The sequence below is a fragment of the Candidozyma pseudohaemuli genome, assembly GCF_003013735.1.
Source record: "Candidozyma pseudohaemuli strain B12108 chromosome Unknown scaffold00003, whole genome shotgun sequence".
Lineage (NCBI taxonomy): Eukaryota > Fungi > Ascomycota > Pichiomycetes > Serinales > Metschnikowiaceae > Candidozyma > Candidozyma pseudohaemuli.
In genome coordinates, this window is record NW_020194437.1 from 495,873 (window position 1) to 518,978 (window position 23,106).

At 47.4% G+C, this 23,106-nt stretch overlaps 8 protein-coding genes across 8 annotated transcripts; 6 read left to right on the top strand and 2 right to left on the bottom strand.

Moving 5' to 3' along the window:
- Positions 1-1,012: 1,012 nt before the first annotated feature.
- On the top strand, positions 1,013-7,900 carry C7M61_001981 (DNA-directed DNA polymerase gamma; the record flags this gene model as incomplete). Its single annotated transcript, XM_024857371.1, has 3 exons — positions 1,013-4,399; positions 5,339-5,574; positions 6,052-7,900. The coding sequence occupies 3 exons, from the start codon at positions 1,013-1,015 to the stop codon at positions 7,898-7,900; spliced, it is 5,472 nt and encodes a 1,823-aa protein (XP_024714507.1).
- Positions 7,901-7,967: 67 nt separating this feature from the next.
- Positions 7,968-9,677, bottom strand: C7M61_001982 (uncharacterized protein; the record flags this gene model as incomplete). The annotated part of the gene is made up of 1 exon (XM_024857372.1): positions 7,968-9,677. The coding sequence occupies one exon, from the start codon at positions 9,675-9,677 to the stop codon at positions 7,968-7,970; it is 1,710 nt and encodes a 569-aa protein (XP_024714508.1).
- Positions 9,678-11,937: 2,260 nt separating this feature from the next.
- C7M61_001983 (uncharacterized protein) lies at positions 11,938-13,035 on the top strand (the record flags this gene model as incomplete). Its single annotated transcript, XM_024857373.1, has 1 exon — positions 11,938-13,035. The coding sequence occupies one exon, from the start codon at positions 11,938-11,940 to the stop codon at positions 13,033-13,035; it is 1,098 nt and encodes a 365-aa protein (XP_024714509.1).
- A 190-nt stretch (positions 13,036-13,225) lies between these two features.
- On the top strand, positions 13,226-18,409 carry VPS15 (ubiquitin-binding serine/threonine protein kinase; the record flags this gene model as incomplete). The annotated part of the gene is made up of 2 exons (XM_024857374.1): positions 13,226-17,592; positions 17,977-18,409. The coding sequence occupies 2 exons, from the start codon at positions 13,226-13,228 to the stop codon at positions 18,407-18,409; spliced, it is 4,800 nt and encodes a 1,599-aa protein (XP_024714510.1).
- A 271-nt stretch (positions 18,410-18,680) lies between these two features.
- On the top strand, positions 18,681-19,811 carry C7M61_001985 (TFIIH/NER complex subunit; the record flags this gene model as incomplete). The annotated part of the gene is made up of 1 exon (XM_024857375.1): positions 18,681-19,811. One exon carries the CDS (start codon positions 18,681-18,683, stop codon positions 19,809-19,811), a length of 1,131 nt encoding a protein of 376 aa, XP_024714511.1.
- Positions 19,812-19,923: 112 nt separating this feature from the next.
- Positions 19,924-20,631, top strand: C7M61_001986 (uncharacterized protein; the record flags this gene model as incomplete). The annotated part of the gene is made up of 1 exon (XM_024857376.1): positions 19,924-20,631. The coding sequence occupies one exon, from the start codon at positions 19,924-19,926 to the stop codon at positions 20,629-20,631; it is 708 nt and encodes a 235-aa protein (XP_024714512.1).
- Positions 20,632-20,844: 213 nt separating this feature from the next.
- On the top strand, positions 20,845-21,260 carry C7M61_001987 (uncharacterized protein; the record flags this gene model as incomplete). The annotated part of the gene is made up of 2 exons (XM_024857377.1): positions 20,845-20,876; positions 20,924-21,260. 2 exons carry the CDS (start codon positions 20,845-20,847, stop codon positions 21,258-21,260), a joined length of 369 nt encoding a protein of 122 aa, XP_024714513.1.
- A 52-nt stretch (positions 21,261-21,312) lies between these two features.
- On the bottom strand, positions 21,313-22,989 carry C7M61_001988 (uncharacterized protein; the record flags this gene model as incomplete). The annotated part of the gene is made up of 1 exon (XM_024857378.1): positions 21,313-22,989. One exon carries the CDS (start codon positions 22,987-22,989, stop codon positions 21,313-21,315), a length of 1,677 nt encoding a protein of 558 aa, XP_024714514.1.
- Positions 22,990-23,106: the final 117 nt, after the last annotated feature.

Sequence of the window (23,106 nt, forward strand, 5' to 3'; positions counted from 1 at the left end):
TTTTGGCCCGGTGGGTTTTTCTGATTTTTTGGTTCCACTGGTGGTGTTGTGTTGGATGTGGTAGGGTGTGGCGCTCATTGTTTGCAGCCAACCGGGGTAGTGAGACGCTACAGGGTCGTTTTTATGGTGGAGGTTTTTATTGCTTTTTAACTAGGGAAGGTCAAAAGGGAGGGAGAATAGTATAGAATCTGAGTTTTTAGAGCCATTAGGCATGATTGGGTGGGTTGATTTGCAGCCACTGGTGCTCAGCTGAACTAGGTACCGCAGATTCTCCACACCACGGTAGCATGGTCTGGCGTTTTTAGCACTACAATCAAAACAGCACTTCAATTGCGTTTTCTCCTGAAGCTTTTCACATTATATAACCTTAACCTCGACTTCTTCTACGAAGTACCCGTACTCTCCAGGTAGTAGTTGGAGATCTGGTGCATCAACACCGCAACTGAGAGAGATGCCCGATTGCGTCTGGGGCTTATAAACAGCAATTGCTCCTCCCCAAATGGCTGAATTTGCCTTTGCATGTAGAATTCTCGAGTTTCTTAATAACCTTTCAATATGTTCCTTCGGCATGTACAGTCCACAAACCATCTCCATGGAAGCTTACTTTGCATCAGCGAAGCTTTCTGGATTTTCAGCGGTTTCCCAATGGGGCTTTTCTGATATTACCGGCTCGCTTGGGTTGCTAGGTGCCTTTTCGCAACCATTCTTACACACCCATACGCGGCCATAGTAGAGAGAGGACAGAACCAAAAATTGTGCTTTTCACAGGACACCTCATAAATTCAACAATAGGCTCCACCGTTCTGGCCCCGGCCAGCCAGCCGTATTGTTTTCGTGTTTTGCACGTGACTGCGCACGTGACCAAATATTTACCTTTTCAACCTTTCTGTAAAGGCTCATTTCATGATCCTTCCCTTTTGAGGATTCTAATAACCGTCATTAAGCTGATCGCCACCAGCCCCTGCTTTAAATAAACATCGGACGACTATTGCTCTACCAGAGCTCCCACATCATGATTTCCAAAAGGGCATTGCTGCTATCGACGCAGTGGTCCCGACATATTCATCACAGTGCCATCCTAAGGCAACCCAATAAAGACAAAGAGCTACCCCGAGTCAATCAGCTAGGAATCCAGTACTTATCCAATGATATTCACAAAAAGGTGTTTCCCAAGAACCCTCCCAATGCATATCAAACCGACAAAAACCCAGAGCTTCTCAAATTGACGAAAGAGCATCTCCAGCACAACCACCTCCTAGGCAAGAAAACCAACATCTCAGAGCCCATCACGATACCCAATTTGCCCGATCTCGTAGGTAAGAATACCTTGGACGAGCATTTCACCAGAATTGGCTATGATGCTGCACAACCTTACCTAGACATGGCCCAGCGGTTCTTCAAATCCGATCTAAAACTACCGAAGCAACCAAACAAGTGGGAGTTCCAAAGCGGCTGGTTCCGCTATGCTCCTGGCAAGAAGCCGGAAAAGGTGGACTACCCACTCGAAAACGAATTGGTTTTTGACGTCGAGGTCATGTACAAAGCATCGCCTTATGCTGTCCTCTGCACGGCAGTGTCACCCGAGGCATGGTACGGATGGGTGTCTCCCATACTCACAGGTGAGTCAAAAAACTGGAATCAGCTCATACCCTTCAACACCCAGATCGACGAGAAGCTACTTATCGGCTACAATGTCAGTTATGATAGAGCACGTATTCTCGAGGAATACAACATAAAGGAGTCAAAAGCCTTCTTTCTAGATGGAATGGCACTCCACATTGCATTGAGTGGAATCTGCTCCCAACAGCGACCCGCATGGGTGAAACACAAGAAGCATAAAGTTGCATTAGAGGAGACGGGAACCGAGGACGCAGACCTGGGAGCTGCAGATACTGAATCAGACTTCTCCTTGACAGATCTTGCACGAGAATTGACTGAAGACCCCTGGCTCAATAAAGGCGCCACCAATTCGTTGGCCAATGTCGCAGAGTTCCACTGTGATATAAAACTCGCAAAGGACATACGAGACACTTTTGCTACGGAGGATAAATCTGAGGTGGTGGACAACTTCCAAGAACTTATGAACTACTGTGCCCTGGATGTCACTGCTACTTATCAAGTGACGAAAAAATTGTTCCCTCAGTTTAGGGAAAGAAACCCCCATCCAGTTTCCTTCGCTGCGCTCAAAAGTCTTGGAAAGCTCTTTTTGCCAACAACACGCAAATGGGACCAGTACCTTGAAAGCGCAGAAGCTGTATATCAGCAAAATCGTGACGAAGTCGGTACCATTCTACAAGATCGCGCCAACGAACTCATTCGCTACATCACTGAAAAGAACGAAGCACTCAAACCGGATATCGAGAACGATCCCTGGCTCAAACAGCTCAACTGGACGATCAAAGAACAACGACTCCGTAAGGATGGAACTCCCACCGCCAAACAGGCTTACTTAACGGGTTACCCTGAATGGTATAGAGAGTTGTTCAAGACAAGTTCAGACAATGGAGACAAGGGCAGGGAGATGAACATCACTGTACGGACAAGGATTACACCATTGCTTCTTCGCCTCAGGTGGGAGGGCTATCCCTTGATCTGGACAGACTCCAATGGTTGGTGCTTCAAAGTGCCATTTGAAGATGAGATCGTTGATGCTATGCTTGCAAAGAATTACACAAAAGCTCGCTTGACTAACGAGGAATTTGAGGCCATGCTACCCGAGTTGCGTGATAATGGCGTTTACGAGTTGTTCAAAGTTCCACATCCAGAGGGTGCCAGAAGACGCTGCACGATAATTATGTCCAAAAGCTATCTTAGGTACTTTGATAGCGGTGTTCTTACCTCAGAGTATGACTATGCTACCAAAATTCTCAGTTTGAATGCCACCGCTTCTTACTGGACTGGTAACAGAGCACGTATCTCCGAACAATTCGTCGTGTACTCCGATACCCAAGGAAAGGAGAACAGCTTCTTCAAGACCAAGAAGGACCGTACAGCGCATTCGGATATGGGAATGATAATACCAAAGCTTTGTACCATGGGAACTATCACAAGACGTGCGACAGAAAACACTTGGTTGACCGCATCCAACAGTAAGGCAACTCGAATTGGATCTGAGCTCAAAGCAATGATCGAGGCACCCACGGGCTACGCATTCGTCGGCGCTGATGTTGATTCTGAAGAGCTTTGGATTGCATCTTTGATTGGTGACTCAATGTTTCGTATTCATGGTGGTACATCTTTAGGCTGGATGACTTTGGAAGGCGACAAGTCCGAGAAGACTGATCTACACTCCAAAACTGCCGAGATCATGGGGATTCTGCGGAATGATGCGAAAATCTTCAACTACGGAAGAATTTACGGTGCTGGTGTCAAGTTTGCTACTCGCCTCTTGAAGCAGTGTAACGCGAGCTTATCAGATGACGAAGCTCAAAAGCTCGCAGTGGCTTTGTATGAACAGACAAAGGGTCAAAGTTGTAACTCGAAGATTTTTGGCCGCCGTGTGTATCACGGTGGAACAGAATCTGTGATGTTTAACGCCCTTGAGGCCATTGCATATCAAGATCGTCCTCAAACGCCTGTTCTCGGTGCTTCCATCACAGATGCATTGACTCAAAAGTATCTCAACAAGAATAATTACTTGACATCGAGAATCAACTGGACAATTCAAAGCAGTGGTGTGGACTACTTGCACTTGCTTGTCATATCGATGGAGTACCTTCTCAAAAGGTACAAGGTTGATGCCCGGCTTATGATCACAGTGCACGATGAAGTGAGGTATATGGCGAAGGAAGAGGATGCATTGAAATGTGCACTTCTTCTTCAGATCTCCAATCTCTGGACCCGTGCAATGTTCTGTGAGCAGCTAAGGATTCTCGAGCTTCCACAATCTTGTGCCTTCTTCTCCGAAGTTGATATCGATCATGTTTTGAGGAAAGAGGTTCTGCTCGATTGCGTGACACCATCACATCCAGATCCTATCCCCGCTGGCAAATCCTACGACATGACATCTCTCATGAAAGCCATTGATGCGAAAGACATACTCAAAGCTAAGAGCAGTGCCTCCAAAACAGCATCAAGTGTCGCCTTTTCGCCTCGCTTGCCTGTAATCAGTTCACTTCAAGCTGATTGTTCAGAGAAGATGCAGATTGAGAGATTAAGACTTCAGAACTCCACAGATAAGGATGACTGGAAGCTTAATGTGATGCTTTACAGCCAGGCAGAGAAAGAGGAGAGGAGAGCCATCGCCAAACCTGCTCGTAAAGCTCCTGCTACGAAGAATGTTCGGAAGAGAAAAGCTGAGGAGGAGCCAGACTTGGTCAAGGATGGTAATGCATCTCTCTTGGAAGAGGTCAAAAGCACTGCTGATGTGCCAAAGACGAAACCAAGGGCTGCAACCAAAGTGAGAAAAGAAACTCGCAAACCAAACTGGACCATGAAAACCCAAAAAAGCTCATCGGCAAAGAATGACGAGCGGACCAAACTGGCTTTTCCAATTCCACAAACTGCGAATACTTCCAGGGCTAGGTTCACATCCACTTCGCAATATGTCCCATCATCGTTTTATTCCACTGTCAACGGCGCCTGGGGCGGCCGAACAGTGAGCAGATCCAGCGCCGGCAAAAAACGAGGACAATTTTTGAACTTTACTAAATTCAACACAGTGCCTAAAAAGCAGAATTTTGCACCCACTCAGAGAAGACTCCACATGAGGGCCTACTGGCCCAAGATTGACGATCACAACTTTGAGCGACCGAGAATGCTTCGCCACGAGATAGAGCAAAGAATTAAGCCCAAGCGGCAAAAGGAGATTTTTCGACGACATTACTTGCCCTGATGCGTGAAATGTCCTTTGGACCGTTCATGATTCCCACCTCATTCTCTGGATCAAGCGAACCCGGCTGTTCAAAGTGTGCCGTCTGTGCTACAAACCAGCACCCGCCCATATAATTGACTTGTTTTTATCGAGGCATCATCCAGCTTACCCTGCTGTCGAGACTATTGCTTCTAACTACGATTCATTGACTAGGCGTGCTGACTTAGAGTATATGGAAGACGTTCCGCTAGAGCACCGCTCCTCAACCACGCAGAAGACCCCGCTTTAACAAGGCCTACGATATTTTACGACAAAGATTCCAGACGAATCCATATAATCGCTCTGCAGAGCACTTGCATAGAATCATGGCAACTGCCAAAATGTACATTACGATCAAGACTGTATACTTGTAGCATAAGCGAGTAGCGCATGAACTCTTCTCGAACCACTTGAAACTATCGTGATTCTGAAAGCGAAACATTAAATATGCTAGATCACATTGTTACACTCGATCTCCCTTTTGAGACGGAAACCCAGGCAGAAATAGCCATGAAGACCATGTCTGTGGACCCCATATTGAAGAAAGACGAAATCAAAGTGGACTACACCATACAAAGCAATTTACTCACATGTCGATTTGCTGGTGTCAGCGATAGAGTCATCCGAGTCGCCGTCAGCAGTGCTATAGACAACATCAAGACAATTATTGAGTGCATGGAAGAGTTTGACGGGAAGGAGAAGGTTGTTTTCCAAAAGGAGGAGTAAACGATCCGATGTTTGAGAAAGAAGGGTTGGGCAGATTCGTCGAGGGGAAATGTCGGTTTCTTCTCGAGCCTTTAATAATGGGCTTCGTTTTGGGATAAATTCACATAAGCCCGTTTAGTGGTGTTGAAATGTCGTGGTTCAACCATCGAAAGGGTGACACCGACTGGGAATAATGTCTCAAGTCCGTTGTGACAGGTATCCCATGATGGTTTTTGAAAGTATGGCCAGTAAGTGACCCACACGACACAGCTCAACCAATTTGCATCACAATCAGGCGTGGATTGAAGTAAGCATGGCCATTGGGCCTAGTACATAAATAATGAAAAAGTGTGCTGATTCACAGACAAATCTTTAAATCGACATAACGCAAATGCAAACGAAGCTGTACGATCTCCATAAAAAACTCAATATCTTATTATTTCTCCATCTCCCACCAAACCTACCCCAGGTGAAGTCGCATCGCGAAGTATTAGTTCTGATCCACTACTACTCATTCTCGATGATATGAAGCTTCCTGGCTTAGTGAGTAGGACCAGCAGGCGCCTGCTTTTCCAGAATTTCCGAAAAGTGCCCTTCAAGGAAGAAGATAGCGGAAAACATCACGAATACTCCATCAGACCAGATACCTTTGCATTCAAAGTCCTGAACGACCCCAGCAAAAGAGACTCAATTGGAGCACATCCGCTTCAAAAAGGACAGGGCAGTGAAAGCTCCTTCAATGTCTTGGAGTATATCTACAAAAACGCCACAAATTATCCCTTCAAAGACCACAGTCCTCAGGATGTGTTCAACAAGTACCCAGAAACGAATGCTGCCAAGATGGCTAGACTAAAAACGAGGCCTCGTAAAACAAAGATGCTTGTATCAGACTTCATTGACGATTCGCTTTACAACCCTCATTATGGGTACTTCTCCCAAGAAGTCGAGATCTTCCACAAGGACAAGCCGTTCGACTATAACGAGATTGAAGACGTTGACGAGTTCATGGATGCCTGGAAGAAGGCTTATACAAAGTATGACGAGCTCAATCCGGAAGTGAACAAGGTCAAGGCCGAGAGAGCTCCAACTGAAGATAAGGAAGCAAAGCCCAAGTCGTCTAGCAAAGCATTGATCTCACCACAAGATATGCCTCGAGCATCTCCAACATCCAAATTCGCTAAAGCAGCGCAAACAGTGCATCGTCAAGATTTGGTGGCTAGTGGAGGTTTTCCAGAAACGAAAAAGTCACACCAGCTTTGGCATACACCCACAGAGCTCTTTTCTCCGTACTACGGTGAAGCCTTGGCCAGATTCATTGTCGTGAATTACAAGCTCAATGGGTACTATCCATACGATGATCTCATAATCTACGAAATGGGCGGTGGAAATGGTACACTCATGTGCAACATCTTGAATTTCATAAAGCAAAACGAGCCAGACATCTACAGAAGAACCCAGTACAAGATCATTGAGATCTCTGATCAATTGGCTCTCAAGCAGTACTCTCAAGCGCTAGGCCAGAAGCTTGTGTCACAAGGTCTTGACCAGAATAAAGTGCAGATCATCAACAAGTCGATCTTTAAGTGGGACAAGGTAATCCATGATCCCTGTTTCTTCATAGCATTGGAGGTGTTTGACAACTTTGCTCACGATGTCATCCGTTATGATATCACCACTGGCGAGCCATACCAAGGTCATGTTCTCGTAGACGAATCGGGAGACTTCTACGAATTCTTCACCCCAGAATTGACGAGATACGCTGACGCATACTTGAGTTTGAGAGAAAATGGCAGCTTCCCAATATTACCCCAGACAAAGAATATGATGGGCAAAATGCTTCTGTTGAAATCAATGGCGCCTTTCGTCAACACCGACAACATACACCCTTTGTTCCATTCGACCTTCAAAGCGTCGGTCAAGGATAAACTCCTCCCTTTCAAGGACCATCTTACACCGGGAGAGTTTATTCCAACCAGACTTCTTCAATTCTTCCAGATCTTGAAGCACAGGTTTCCAAACCACACACTCATAAGTTCAGATTTTAATTATTTGCCAAACACAATGCCTGGCTACTACAATGCCCCAGTGGTCCAGACAGTCATCAAAGACAGAATGGTGGATGTGTCTACCTACATGTGCCATCAGGGCTATTTCGATATCATGTTTCCTACAGACTTTGCCTTGGCTAGTGACATGTACAAACAGGTTACGGGCAAATTGGCTCGGGTAGAGCTGCACAAGGAGTTTTTGCAGCAATGGTCTGATGTGGAGGCAACCACTACCAAGAAGGGAGAGAATCCCATGCTCGACTTCTACAAGAACGTGAGCTTCATGGTAAGCTAACGCAGTCAACATTTCGATACTTGTATATATTAAACCAAACCCATTCACCTGTATGCACCGAATGTAGCTATGGCATGATGTTGATGGCACTAGAGAAGAGTCGTATGGTTTTCTCGACTCCATTCTGTGCGGCTGCCATAGCTACCGAGCTGAGTGATTTGACATTCTGAACGTATGTGTTGAGCCAAACCAACATGTCTGAGACGAACTTTGTATCTAACAAGCTCATAGTTGCATCGATGACACCGTGAGTCCAGCTCACGATGCTGTCGCCAAACGCTTCTGCAAATTTGTCCAACGACTTGACCTCTGGAACCACATTCAGAGGAACCCGTGGCGTTGATACCTTAGAAAGTATCTTCTCGCATGCTGCTGAAGCGTAAAGCTTTGCTGAATCGTAGAAGTAAACGGCAAACACACTGGCCGCACCACTGGCCACAGTCACTCCAACTCCAAGACCCATGGAAAAGCTGCAAATTAGCCACACGTTTCTAGCAGGCACTAAAGACCAGATCCAAGAAGTGAGGCTTTGAGAGCCACCCACACGCTGGAGCTGTAAATCGTCGCTAGAATTGTGAATTCCCAAAAGGGCCTTGGCGATACGATAAATGTGTGCAAAGCTGTGTGCGTCCGAGGAGAGCCTCAATGGGTCTGTGTTGCTGAAGCTTTGGGACATCAGAAGCTCAGAACGAATCTGCCGCTCGATGCCCTTGTAGTATGGCTTGCTGGGTCTTACCAAGCTGTCATACATGGAATTGGAGGCGTTGAGAGCATCTCCATCCACAACATTATCGTCAGCCGTTTCTCCACGCTGGTGCTTCCTCTTATGAGCTTCGAACTCCTTGGCGTACCGGCCGCCAGAAGTGTCGAGGAGCTCGTCTTCCACGAAGCTCTTGATTCTCGTAAGGAACGCGTCGCTGTACAAGGAAGGACATTTCCAGATTTGGAAGGGCCGCCAGGCGGAGATCAAGTCGACAAGATTGACGAAATAGTTGGTGGTGACAATGTTGATTATGGTGAGCTTGGGGAGATCTTTCTGGCCCTCAGCGGCGGCCAAGAGAACCTCAGGGATGGCCATAGTGCCGTCATTGACAATAAACACCAAATCTGAAGACTGAAGCATGGACACATCGAGCTTCAGCGGACCGCTTGAGACCGCCAAGTGAGAGATCTGGATGCGCTGCATCAACAGGCCAAATGCGTCTCTGAAGAAAGCCGTGAGCTTCAGCGTCTGGCTCTTCATGTTGCTGTTGCCAGAGGTGACGATAGTGAGGCGGTAGCGGTGCTGAGGATCAGATAAGGATATCTTGGGCATGATGAAGGAGGGATTCAGAGGGAGCGCTATCTTGCGCTCTGGTCTCTCCTCGGTCAACGTGGAGTCGTCGTCGTTAAACTGTGGGCACGAGCCGTACTTCCTGGGCATTTCAGGAAGCTCCTCTGCCTCGGACTCCTCGTCAGTTTCAAAGACCATCACCAGACCTTTGGCCAGGGGCACAAGCACCATGCTTTCGTCCTCCGACAGCAAAATCAGCAGCAGCGGTTTGAAGGAGCTTGGCGATCCGCTGGAGCGAGCTGCAAACAACAGACGTGTCACGGATTCAGGAAGGTGGAGGTTCTGCCACAGCAGGAAGGTAGATGTGAGTCTCAGGTCCATGGGCCCAGGAGAATGGGGGATGTTGACATCGAGATCTGGGTTTGTGAGGGCGTTGTAGATGGAGGCGTGCAGCTCAAGGAGCTTTCCCAGAGACGCCGAGTTCTCCTGGTTCTCCAGGTTCATTGTGGAGGCTGGCTATTCAGATAAGACGGAGTGGGGGAGGATGTTGTTTAAAGGAAGCCTTCTTCAAGAATAGTCTTCTTGTGCAAAAATGCGTTTGTTTTGGGTGGCCTCGGAGGATTAGAAAGAAGGACCCTTTGTTTGCAACGGTTCTGAGGTGTTGCTTGGAGGGGTTTGATGAGGAGCACGCGGGGCCGGTATGGGAGGGGGGCTCGAGAAATGTTGGTTTCGTGACGTGGATCGAAAGAAGCCGTGGAGCGTGACGGGATGGGTTAAAAAAAGTTTAGATTTGTGAAAAAAAGGAAAAGAGTTTCAGGGATACGGGGTTCTTTTATCTTTTGTGTATTTGGCTTCTGCGTGGGTGGCGTGTCTGATATCTGGTCCACTGTGGCTGCTCCGGAGTTCCAAATCGGGACGATAAGGTAGCTCGGAGGGTGACTAGGGATGTTTTTGAACGGAGAAGAAGATTTCAATCGATTTGGCGGATTTTACAAAAAAGACCGATTTCGGAAGAACCATCGAGTCTAGGCTACCTAGACCATCCTTATCTATTCGCAGCCAACCGACTCGGCCTCACCGATTGGGCAATTCCCCCGATACCGGGGTGGCCTGCTCGTATAATATAAGATCTAATTCAGTAGAATTTCCATCCGTGGTTTTGACTTTTCTATCGCTTGTCTCTTGTTGCGGCTCTTTGACACCATGCGGCTGATAAGGCAACGACTCAGGGGAGCGCCATAGTAGCAAGGCAAACGGGGCTGTTCCGGGGAGTTACACAAACGGGAAGATAAGAAAAAGCAGGATATTCTGAAGCATAGGAAATTGAAAAAAGAGCAGAGAAAGGGGTTTCTAGAGGTTTTGTGGTCTTATGACTGATATGCCGCTGTCTCTTAAGCTCGCAAGATCGTAGATAATATCTGCAACAGCGGCAGCCTCAACGGTGCGGTGGACCGGTGGAGGGACCCTCGAAGTATAAAAGTCAGCGTTTTCGCTGTTTCATGAATTTGCATTCCTTCTTTTTTCTACTCTCCTATGATCGAAATGTGTTGGAAGGGAAGATTGCATCTACTTGCTTCGGGGGACATGTCGTAGCATTACACGACAAATGTCTGCCTGAGGGGTCCACTGCAAGAGAAGTGAATCACCGGGGTCCCCACTAAGCCTGGACTGATGGTCTAGATGTCCAAAGGTGTAGGGATTTAGTGCAGAGGCTTCGAAAATGGGTGATTGTTAAAATGGATCTGAGATCGTTGGAAGGTGGTGTACGTGGATCGATCGGCATTCTTCGATCTGTGTTTCTAGTTACCCTGTGCAACTGAGTCTACACCTCAGTCTACACCGCAGGGCTAGCTAAAAGAACAACAAAAGGCCATCAACTGCATGTTCATGGTTCTTTTTGAGTCGTTTTTCGCCAACAACAAATGTGTGATTTCTCGATCAAAGTATCTATCTTGTTGATTGTATATCTGTTGTCCAGCTGCTCCATAGCCTCGCCTGGAACGGTGCACCTCGTGGTCCGCTGCACCGCCTTGCGGTTAGCCGCCGTGGCACAGCACTTTGAATTTGAATCAGGCGGCAAAAAACTTCAAAGGAATTTACGAAATTATGATAGAAGTTGTTGAAGTCTGTTGGAGTGGTCTCGATGTGAGTGAAGCCTGGAAGGTGCATGAGGGCGCAGCTGGCTGGTATTTTGCAGCCATTCCACACCGAGACACGTCGCCGAGTGCCACATTGCAATTTGAAGAAGTTGGATGAAAAGTGTAGATTTTGTAGTGAAGGCGTGGGTTTCTAATGAAATAGCGAAAACGTCAAAGAAATCCACTTCAAAAGTCTATGGTGGAGGCATCGTCGACTTGTTCTGTTGCATCGTACTCTCCAGTCCATGCCATCTCCCTCCAGCTCCACCTGATTCTCATCAAACTCCAAATATACCAATGTAAGAATCATCCTTTCAACAATATACCACATTCTTATTTTCGATCGTTATTCCACTGTCAAACTCTATTGGGGTCTGCCGCGTCAGGTCTACATGATTCCAGACCTCACCCACCAGTTCCCATCATACCCACCAGTTCCCAATCAGAAAAAACAAAAACACCCAAAAACACCCCCAAATCAACCTCCACCTCCAACTCCCCCAATTCCAGAAACACCCACTTTTTTTTCCTCACCCGTCGCCCAAACACGCCTGGTGTGTTGATTCCTTCCCGTTGTGACTTATGCTCGCTACGCTGCATCTCCACCGAACAACTACTCCAACACCATGGTCGACGACAAATACATCGGGCTTGCGCTCGCCATGCTGTCGTCGTTGGCGATCGGCACCTCCTTCATCATCACGAAAAAGGGCCTCATGGACACGTCCAACAAATCGGGCACCGACAACGCAAACTCCCACCAGTATCTTCAAAACCCCATCTGGTGGGCGGGCATCATCACCATGGCTGTCGGCGAGGTGGCCAATTTCGCTGCCTACACTTTTGCGCCTGCTATTTTGGTGACGCCGTTGGGGGCTCTTTCTGTCATTATTGGTGCTGTTTTGGCCGCCATCTTCTTGAAGGAAGAGTTGGGTGTTTTGGGCAGAATGGGCTGTGCCATCTGCCTCATGGGCTCCGTCATTATCGTGTTGCACGCTCCTCCTGACAAGGAGGTGGAAACCGTCGACGAGATCTTGGACTACGCTACCCTGGCGGGGTTCCTCTTCTACTCCTTCTTGGTCACGGTCTACTCCTTGTTCACCATCTACAAGATCGTGCCCAAGTACGGCCACACAAACCCCATGATCTACATCTCCATCTGCCTGAGTGTGGGCTCCATCTCCGTCATGTCCATCAAGGCCTTTGGCATTGCCCTCAAGTTGACGTTTGCTGGAAATAACCAGTTCACTCACATGTCCACCTACGTGTTCATTGGCGTGGTGGTGGTCTGCATTCTCACGCAAATGAACTACTTTAATAAGGCCCTTGACCAGTTCGACACTTCCATCGTCAACCCGCTTTACTATGTGACTTTCACCACTTGCACGCTTGTGGCCTCGTTCATCTTGTTCAAGGGCTTCAACACCACATCGGCCGTCAATGTGATCTCCCTTTTGATTGGATTTTTGGTCATTTTCTCCGGCGTCTACCTCCTCAACATCTCCCGCAAGGAGCACGGCGGTTTTGACAAGGAGATTTTCGGTGTGCACCAGGGCAAGGACATGGGACCCTTAGACAACGGCGTGGGCGGTTTTTCCTCGATGAGAAGATCCATGCAAATGAACAGAGGTGAGTACGAAGCCGAAGAGACCTTGGGATTGCGTCGTTTCGACTCCTTTGAATTGGGCTCAGACGAGGAAATGGAGTCTCACCAGCGCAGGTAACCCTGCCTTTTCGCCTGCGTTGTAAATCAAAATATTTATGGCAAAAGCCGTCATCCGCTGACGACTCCAGCTTGCTATCATTCAACAAACAGGTGTTGTGGAGGGGTCCTGGTCAAGGTAGGTATGCACCTGCCTGCAGTCTATCAGCACAGTTATGTAGTAGTAAATACTCACCTACACCATCATCAATATGGGTGTAAGTCTCTCCCTTTTAGCACCACAGGCACACACGGTGGCTCTAAGAGCCTACGTGGATGTGTTACCCGGCTTCACCTTCCTTGATGTACTTAACGATAGTCGGTTCCTCAAAACCATCAGAGCATATGACACAACCGACCACACTCTCGTGGTCATCAAAGTATTCATAAAACCACCTGCAGTGGGCATCAAACTTCCAGACACTGCTGAGCTTCTAGGAAAAGAGGCGCTGCTTCTATCATCCCATCCAAATGTGCAGCCCTGGCACAGAATCATTGAAACTGACCTGGCAGGTTACATGATCAGACAGCTCGTCAAGTCCAACTTATACGACCGTCTTTCGCTACGACCTTTCCTTGTACCTGTTGAGAAAGCATGGATTGCTTTTCAGCTCCTCAATACTTTGCAATTGCTCCATGACCAGCTAAACATATGCCACGGCGACATCAAGACTGAGAACCTCCTCGTGTCGTCCTCCAATTGGCTAGTTCTTTCGGATTTCTCGAGTCACATCAAGCCAGTGCATCTTCCTGGCGACAATCCAAGTGAGTTTGTGTTTTACTTCGACAGCTCTAACAGAAGAACTTGCTACTTGGCCCCAGAGCGGTTTTACCAGGAGAAAGCACCGGCACAGTCTGTGCTCACCAGCTCAATGGACTTGTTTTCGGCAGGGTGTGTGATTGCAGAGCTTTACAATGACGGCGAGCCAACCTTTACTTTGTCTGACTTGTTTAAATTCAAGAAAGGCGAGTTGGAGCCCAACATCTCGAGCATTTCGGATAGCAATGTGCGTCAATTGGTAAATACGTTGATTAGTATCGAGCCTTCTGACCGTTCGCTGGCTCATGATCTTCTTGACGAGTACAGAGGTACTTTATTTCCAGAATACTTCTATGACTACTTGTACAAGTTCATGTGTGACATTAACAACGCCGAGCTTCATGTGGTGGCAGAAAACAGCGACTACGTTTCGCCTAGTGATTCCCGGTTGGAGATGATTTACGACTCGTTTGAGGACATCACAAGAGCTCTCCTGTTTTCCTACGATTCTGATACACCTCCAGTGCGTTACTCTGGCCCAGTCTTGAAGATAAATTTGGGAGGTCTACCTGAAGACTACACCATACGTAAGGTTGAACAAGAGGAGGCTGGAGCGTTGATCTTGTTGAACACCGTGTGCTCACTTTTAGGCACCCTCAAACGCCCGGGTAATAAAATAAAGGCCTGTCAAATCATCTTGGCGCTTTCTGAAAGAATAAGCGATGATGCAAAGCTTGACAGAGCGCTTCCTTACATCTGCAGCTTGATAGATGAATTTTTGGAGGAGACTGGTTTTTCTCAGGCTACATATACTACGAATGATGGCAACAATTTCCCACCACACACCAATCTCTCCACGAGAGTCCCTTGCGTTGCACTTTTGGCAGCCACAAATTTGCTCGAAAGTTGTGTTTCTATCAACGCCATCAATTCCCAACTTTTCACAGAGTATTTATCACCACTCTTGAAAAGCATTGCATTTCTCAGTTCAGCTCACAAGGAGGAAGTGAGGTACCTTCGTTTAACTCTTGCTACATGTCTTCCCTACTTGGCATCGGTATCGGAAAGATTTACTCTCAGCTCAAGGCAATACCGCTCAAGCACAACCCAATTTGCATCAGATGTGAGCAATGGGGAAGCTGCCCCGGAACTGGACTCGATAAGACAGCGTTCACTTACAGACTTCAAAGATCTCACCGAGGCCCTTCTTACCGACCCAGATGTTGCTGTTCGCATAGGTTTGGTGAATGAAATCTTACCGCTCTGTGAATTTTTTGGAGCAGACAAGACGAATGACCTAATTCTTCCACATTTGATTACTTACTTGAACGATCCCAGCTACCAATTACGTCTTGCATTTTTATCCTCCATTATCAAAATAGGGCCTTTTATCGGTACCTTAGCTTTCGAGCAATACTTATTACCCTTACTTTTCCAAACGCTAGGAGATCACGAGCTGTCTGTCGTTCTCAAGATTCTCGAAATTTTCCATCATTTCTTAAAGGAAAAGCTCATCAATCCAGCTTCCGAGTTCAATGCATTGTCCATATACAAGGAGGTGCTTACCAACTGCTCTATACTACTCCTTCAACCCAATGAATGGATCCGTCAATCGGTCCTTAATATAATTTTGGTGGTGAGCGACAATCTTCTGAATGCTGACAGGTTCTGCTTCCTATACCCCATCATCAAAAGTTACCTATCCTATGACATTTCCCTCATGAATTGGCAAACTTTATATCCTTGCGTCACCAAGCCACTTCTGAAGCAGGTTTACGAGACAGCCCTCATTTGGTCGTCAAATGCAACAGGTAAGTCACTATTTTGGAAACAAACCACTTTTTCTGCTATCAACCAAATGAACGGAAGAAGGAAGTTGGTGTCTTACTCTAAGGATATGGGAAAGTCAGTCTATGTTCCCCACTCCACAAGCAGCTCAATTGGTGAAAGCAAGAGGCTGAGTGATATTGCGTTGTCATCTGAGGATAAGCAGTGGATTCTTAAGCTCAAATCAGTTGGCATGGAAGAGAAGGATCTTTGGAAGGTGTTTGCTTTGAAAGATCATTTTATCAGTCTTAATCGCTCAAAACTTCATGCTTCCAGCAATAGTCAGGAGGAGTACAACATGGCGGCGAAAGTTAACGTACCACCTATCAATGTCTTTTTCGATATATGTTTCAAGACTGAACCAATAGACAGCCATGCGAAGACCATCGAAAGCGTGCCTGCTCCTGATGTCAGAGAGACTGGCTCCATCCGCTCCACCAACGAAGGTAAGGGATTATTTTTCTCCAGCACTCAAAAAGCAAAGGCATCATCGCAGACAGTGGCAGCCAATGTTCTCGGCGAGCTCGAAATAAGTCATAGCGATGGTATTGGAGCTCACAAGTCTCATCATCATCACCATCGTCATCAGCAAACTCGAGACGCGTACCTGATACATAAAGTATTCGGGGCAGGGTCATCTAGTGTCATCTCTGCATCCATGAGACACAACTACCACGATGCCAATCCTCACATTTCTGAGTACCTTCGAAACCTTTCTTTCGGTCCGTCACTTGATGATTTTGCTGACTTCGGTTCTGTGATCAAGAACAGTGGTGAAGCTGCAGCCTTGCCTGAATTGAATCTACAAGGTATACTAGTAACTCTGATCAATGCCAAGAGTGACCCAAGCTCACACGAAATCATCACCAAAATTGTGGCCTGTCCAACTTCAGATTTCTTTGTCACTGGATCAGAGGATGGTAAAGTTAAGGTTTGGGATGCGAGCAAATTGGAGAAGAACACTATGTCCAAGAGTGCTAGTCTAGTCGTTGATTTGAAGAGTGCAGTCACGGATATAGTTTTTCTTCCCCATCGTTTCGTGTTTGCTGTTTCCACCGCTGATGGTAGAATTCGCCTATTCCGTGTGATAGTAGCAAGGAATAAAGCGAGAAAGATCACGAAGTACACGAGACTATTCAAGATTCGCAGCACGGACTTGAAGGATGGATTTGCTACGAGCTTACATTTTGCCACGACGAACGACAGATCTCTCTGTGTGGCGGTCACAAGCAGCTGCATGGTCGTCGCCATCGACATCATCACACTGGAGATATTCTTTGAGGTTCAGAATCCACTTATCCATGGTGTGCCATCGTCCTTCCTATTTTCGAAGAACGGTATTTGGGTTCTTGTTGGCACAACAGATGGCATCTTGTGTCTCTGGGACCTTCGCTTCCTTGTACTCGTGAAATCCTGGAGGGTGACGATTGATAGCTCTACCGTTCAAAAGTGCGCTATTCGAAAGCTTATCCTGGTTCCCAGCAGCAGCAGACTCACGGAAAAGCCTAACAGTAATAGCTATTTCGCAATGATTGGTGGACTGAGGGATGCTGACATTACAGTCTGGGAAATTCCCAGCTTCGAGTGTCGAGAGATCTACACAGCCAACACTGACAACCCTCAGATCAAAAAGTATGCTCTTCAGGAGATGAAGCTGGAGAAGGATGTGAACTTGGATGAGCTTTTCTCGGAATTCACCTTGGATCTTGACAGGCCCGTGGACGAAAGTCCTCTGACGCTTGACTTGATTCAACGTGGAGGCGTCAACCCGCATAGTGATGGGTACTTCGTCCTGACTACTAGCGACAGCAGCATAATAGTTTGGGACCTACAAGACACCAGAGCCTCCAGCCTGGTTTTCCACGACAAGAGCAACTTTGGTAGAACTCAAGTGAATTCTAGACTAAGCGTTGCCTACGAACAAAGCACGGGTAAAACAAATAAGAGAGGCTCGGACATTCCACGGTACGATGCCATTACAGGATTAGCAGTGTTGCGGCGAGCAAAACCGATGGTAGCTGCTGTGGAGCGCAACGGCAATATCAACATTTATCGATAGCCTTTCGGATTTTCCTTTATATCTGAATGTCTCACCTGCTAAAAAATATTATCCAACTCCGAGCGGTATGACAAGCTGACTTGCAGCGTGTGCGCAAAAACCGTTAGAGCAAAGTGTCGCAAAGCGCGAAAGATCCTGGGGTTAACGTTCGATTCCGTGTATGACGCTTGCCCGTACTGCACCCATAGTGTCTCCGAGTCTTGCGAAAGCTCATCAAGTTTCCGAGATTTTAGTTCACAGTTCAAAAATGGCTTTCGACGACGCCAAGGGCATGCAAATCGCTTTTGAGGAGGCTCAAAAAAGTATGTAATGCGGAGAAACTCCAATATTCCGGTCACGATACTAACGTCAGGTTACGACACTGGAGGAATCCCCATCGGAGGTGCCCTTATTCACGAAGATGGCACTGTCTTGGGCCGTGGCCACAACCTGAGATTCCAGAAGGATTCTGCCACTTTGCATGGTGAGATCGACACTTTGGAAAAAGCCGGCCGTTTGAAAGGCAGCGTTTACAAGAAGTGCACCATGTACACCACTTTGTCTCCGTGCAACATGTGCTCTGGAGCTTGTATCTTGTACGGCGTCAAGAGAGTCGTTATTGGCGAGAATGAAAATTTTGTTGGTGCCGAGGAGTTGCTCCGCTCGAAGGGTATCGAGGTGGTGAACTTGAATGACACCAAGTGCAAGGAATTGATGACTCGTTTCATTACCGAGCGTCCTCACGACTGGAACGAGGACATCGGCGAGTAATCGTCACAGATAAATAGTTTGTTTTGTTTCCGGTTGTTGGTTACGGATGGTTATGGGAGATAGGTGGCTCACAGAGTCAATATACAGACGGGGTATGACGATGTAGAGGTTGGGGGCAATTCAGAAAGAGAGTTTTATGAAGCTTTCAAATGCTACAGTTTACGATGCCCGGCTGGCTTTAAAGTAGATCTCTGGCTGCAAATGGGTGTACGGGTGTAAGTTATGTCAGAGCAGCACTGAACCCTCTCACTGATATAACCCAGCCCTATCCATGGACAGTATAGCTGATAGCATCTACACGGACCTTCCTGCGCCTGAAGAGCTAAATGACAATCCTTCGCTTCTAACACTTATATTCGAGCTTACGCCCAGATCCTGGTATGCTCTTCGCAACCAAGTCACCATCCAAGAAACAGTCAAGACTCTATTGGTATTCTTGAACGCCCACCTTTCACTCAACAACAGTAACCAAGTCTGTTTTATTTTATCACTGCCTTTTGGGTCAGAGATCTTGCATCCCAATGTTGAAAGTCTGTCCGAGGAACAGGATGTAGATGGCACTGGTGACAAGCCCACATTGGTCAACAAAGGCATGTACAGAAACTTTCGACTTGTTGACGAAATGGTGATGAGAAAGCTCAACGAAGCCTTGGATAGAATGTCAAAGGAGCTTGGAGAAAAGGAGAAGAATACGTCCACAGTTGCAGGTGCCTTGCTGCGAGCTTTGACTTACACCAACCGTTTATTGCATGTGGATCAGTCCATTTCCACCACAACTGCATCAGCCATTAATTCTACGGCATCTACAATGAACTCACTGGGCGGTTCAGGAAATTCGGGTAATGCCCTGACGACTTCGATGCACGCTAGGGTCCTTATTGTCACGCCCAACGACACTTACGAGTCCAATTACATAGCCATCATGAACTCCATTTTTGCAGCACAAAAGATGAAGGTTCCCTTGGACGTGGCCAAGTTAGGAGGACACCAGGCTCCATATCTTCAACAGGCGGCTGATGCAACCAATGGTGTGTACTTGCATATCAAGGAGCCCCAGGGCTTGATGCAAGTGCTTTCAACAGCATACTTTTTGGAGCCCTCTCTTCGTTCTATCGTCATTCTTCCGACGAATTCGAACGTTAACTATAAGGCAAGCTGCTTTATCACAGGAAAGCCCGTCGATATCGGCTTCGTTTGTTCCGTCTGCCTTTGCATCATGAGCAAGGTCCCCGAGCTGGGCCATTGTCCTACCTGTAGGTCGAAGTTTGACGAAAGGTTCTTGAAAAAGCTTCTTACTGGACCCACCATAGCACGTAAGAAGAGGAAAGTTGAAAATGGCGCTGCAAGCACAAACGGTGAATCTACAGCGACTCCAGAGGCCAAAAACACTACCGAGAGCTAAATTGGCCCTGGAAGATCATATTGGGGCTAAGAATAGATTATAGATTCCCAGTATGCTTGTCACGTGACCAAACCGCTATTAGGCCTGGGGTCAATATCGAGTTATCACAAACATGACTACCAGCAGAAAACGACAGAAAGTCGAAGACTCCAGTTTTCGGTACACCCAAGGCCCACTAGATGATGAATTTGGCCAACATGGTGCATTTCCCCTCAACAACATCGATAGCGATGACCTGGTGTATCGCTACTTGATGTCTGTACGAGAAGAGGCCAGAGCAGATCGGCTGTTCCACTACGTGGAGAGAGTCAAAAAGGAAAGTACAAGCGCTTCTTCTCACGAGGAGCATATTGTGCCACAGGAAAAAGTGGATGAGTTCATGAGTACTTTCACGGCTTTGAAGGAGGCCAGAGAAGTCCGGTTGGAGCGCTCCGAGCTCGACTACAACTGCTTCATACCCAACTCAGCAGCTCAATGGAGAAAGAAGGTGTTCTCGGAGCAGCCCGACGCAAACTTCCTCGAGGTTCTAGACCATACGACGGTCATCAAGCTCATAGTGTATTACACAAAGTGGCTACTGATGAGCATGCCTGAGGAATTAGGCAAGTGGATCTTCGTCACTTTCATTCGGCTAGATCGTGAGCTTGAGCACAAGGAGATGGCCATCGTCCGTGACTTGGCCAAGAAGGCCATCAAGATACGAGAGAAGATAGATGAACTGACGGATGAGTCTCCAGTCATACAGCATATCGTTGATATGATACTATCCATAGTCGCCATGCATTTCGGTCAGCGTGATCTCTTAACCAAGAGTACTTAGAGCTCACGCTGGATCGTGGTCATCAAAGCTGGTTTGACCGTCAGCGTCAAGTGCAGCGATAGCACAATTAATTAAAAGTATCAAATCAGCATCATCCATTAATAATTTATAGATATAATCTTGCCCAAACCGGACACCACCCAGGGCGGTCTGGCTTCTATGCATGCCGCGACCATTTTCCAACTATCAAACTTCAACGACTACTACTACAATATGTCCCGCAAGAGAGAAGACCTAGTGGTGCCGTATGCATACCAATTCCAATTTATCCCCAATAAGTACTAACATTCAGTTACCACCACGTTCCAGCTAAGGCTAGAGCCGATGCCGGAAGCATGATTTCCCAGACTCTCCCAATGGCTGCCATGTTCATGAGAAACAAGATCATGTCGTGGTCTGCTGTCTTTTTGGCCCTTCAGTCTTACCTTTCTGAGCCAATCAACAAGCCAGAGGAGGATGCTCAAGCTGGTTCTCAGCCTCCTTTGTTGAGATTGGTGTTTGCCTTGGTGTCCTTGCTGACCTGTTACCTCGACCTCTTCTTTCCAAGCACCAACCCTCAGATCAAGAAGTCTGCTCTTTCTAAGGCTGCCGAGACTGTGTCTTCGGTGGTGTCGGAGGCTACTAGCTGAGTCACTTGTTCCGTCGCTATAAATACATAATAATACAGAGTTACAGATTCGATCACTCGTAACCGTTCCACTTGAGCACAATGCTCTCGCTACCTTTGTAGCACACCGTAAGAAGCTCGTCCTTGCTGTCCCATGCTAGATCACAGATACCCACGTCCTTGGCGTTGTCTTGCTCTTTGAACTCAAAGAACCCTAGACACCGGAGGCTGGTGGTGGTTCCCCTGTAACGCTTAGTAGCTATGTCCCATACTGTCACATTGCCAGTGTCGTCTCCAATGGCCAAGAAGCGGGCGTCGTGGGACACGGCACTGGCGAATATTAAGGGATTGCTGGTGTCGATGGCATTGTGTTCGCCAAAGTGGTAACTTTCGGGACTCTTAAATATATTAGTGCTCTTGATGGCTTCTCCTGTGAAAGCGTCCCACACGTTAACCACACCATCCATAGACACAGAGAGTAACTCGTTGCCTTGGACGTCATTGGGTCCTGTGAGCCAGTGGAGGCCGATTATAGGTGATGTGTGGTAACTGATGTCGGCATCGTTTTCGCTGGCCACATTGAGCTCCAATGCATCGCGGGAAGACAGGCTGTTCCACACCTTGATGGCGTAGTCGACGTCGGAGGAGGACGCTAGGAGCTTGGAAACTGGGCTGAATGTGAGGTTGGTGATTGCATTATTGTGACCGGCAACGAGACCCACTGTAACAACGGACTCAGCGGAGCCAAATGGTGCCTGAGGATTGACCGTATTAATTTTGATGGCATTCTTTGACGTTGCGAGGGCGAACTTGTTTTCGCTGACCCAGCAGGCCTCAAGACAACCAGAGCCAACATTCTCGTGGCTTCGGAGCTCCTGGATTGGCGTAAGATTGTCACCTTCCCATATACGTACGATTCCTGTAGTGTCAATGGTAAGCACAAACTGGCCACGCGGGCTCCAGGACACTGTGTGAAGAGGTGCAGCCACCTTCGTGGAGTCCACTGGCGTGTTTACAATATTCTTGAGTTTTCCGTCTGGCGTCCATGCTCTGATTTCGCCATTCACGCCTGCTGTGAGCACCATGGTGCCTAAAGGCGCCCAGGAGATTGTAGTGATTTCATTGGGTAAAGGAGTGTCGTCGCTGCCGTTTATGAGCGGTGGGTAGTTTAGCGTCACCGTTTCAGCGATGGCGCCGTTTTCGAAGGCAAGGATTTTGGCCGTAGAGTCGTCACAGCCGTAAGCTAGCACGGGGGAGGTAGGGTGGTATTCAGCTGCTAGCGAGCTCGTAAACCGAGTAGACGGCTCTAGAAGCTTTGTCGAGAATTCTATAATCTCGGGCTCCTCCTCTTTTTCTTCACTCTCCTCTTCACCCTTACCGTTACTGACGGCCAGCTCGTCCATATCCACGTCGTTTGAGCCGTTTTCAACGGTGTCCTTCTTTAAGGTGAATCGCAGTGAGTCCTTCTCTAGACTGTCAACACGGCTTTCGTTCTCCTTCAATATAGCGTTTACGAGGGAGATGCGTTCGTTTTTGCCCTCAGCAGCGTCCTCAACGAAGGTGTAGAGGATGCCTTTCTGTACAAGATTGACCAAACAGCCTGGTTCTATGGCGTCTATCAACTTGTTCTTGTCGTGTTCATATTCAAGGCACTGGGAGCTCTGTTGTAGGGCGTACGCCGCTAGCTCGAACCCACTTTCCTGAAGGTACCTCCAGATGAGGTAGTTAAGTTCCAAACTCGTAAGGGACATTCGTGGAGAGAAGGTGTAGTTGAAGATGAAGTTTTACTGGCTGGTGCAGGAGTAACCAGCCCACAGACGGTGTAACGTTATTTTAGTGTTTGAGGGGGGTTCTCTGTTTTGAAAAAT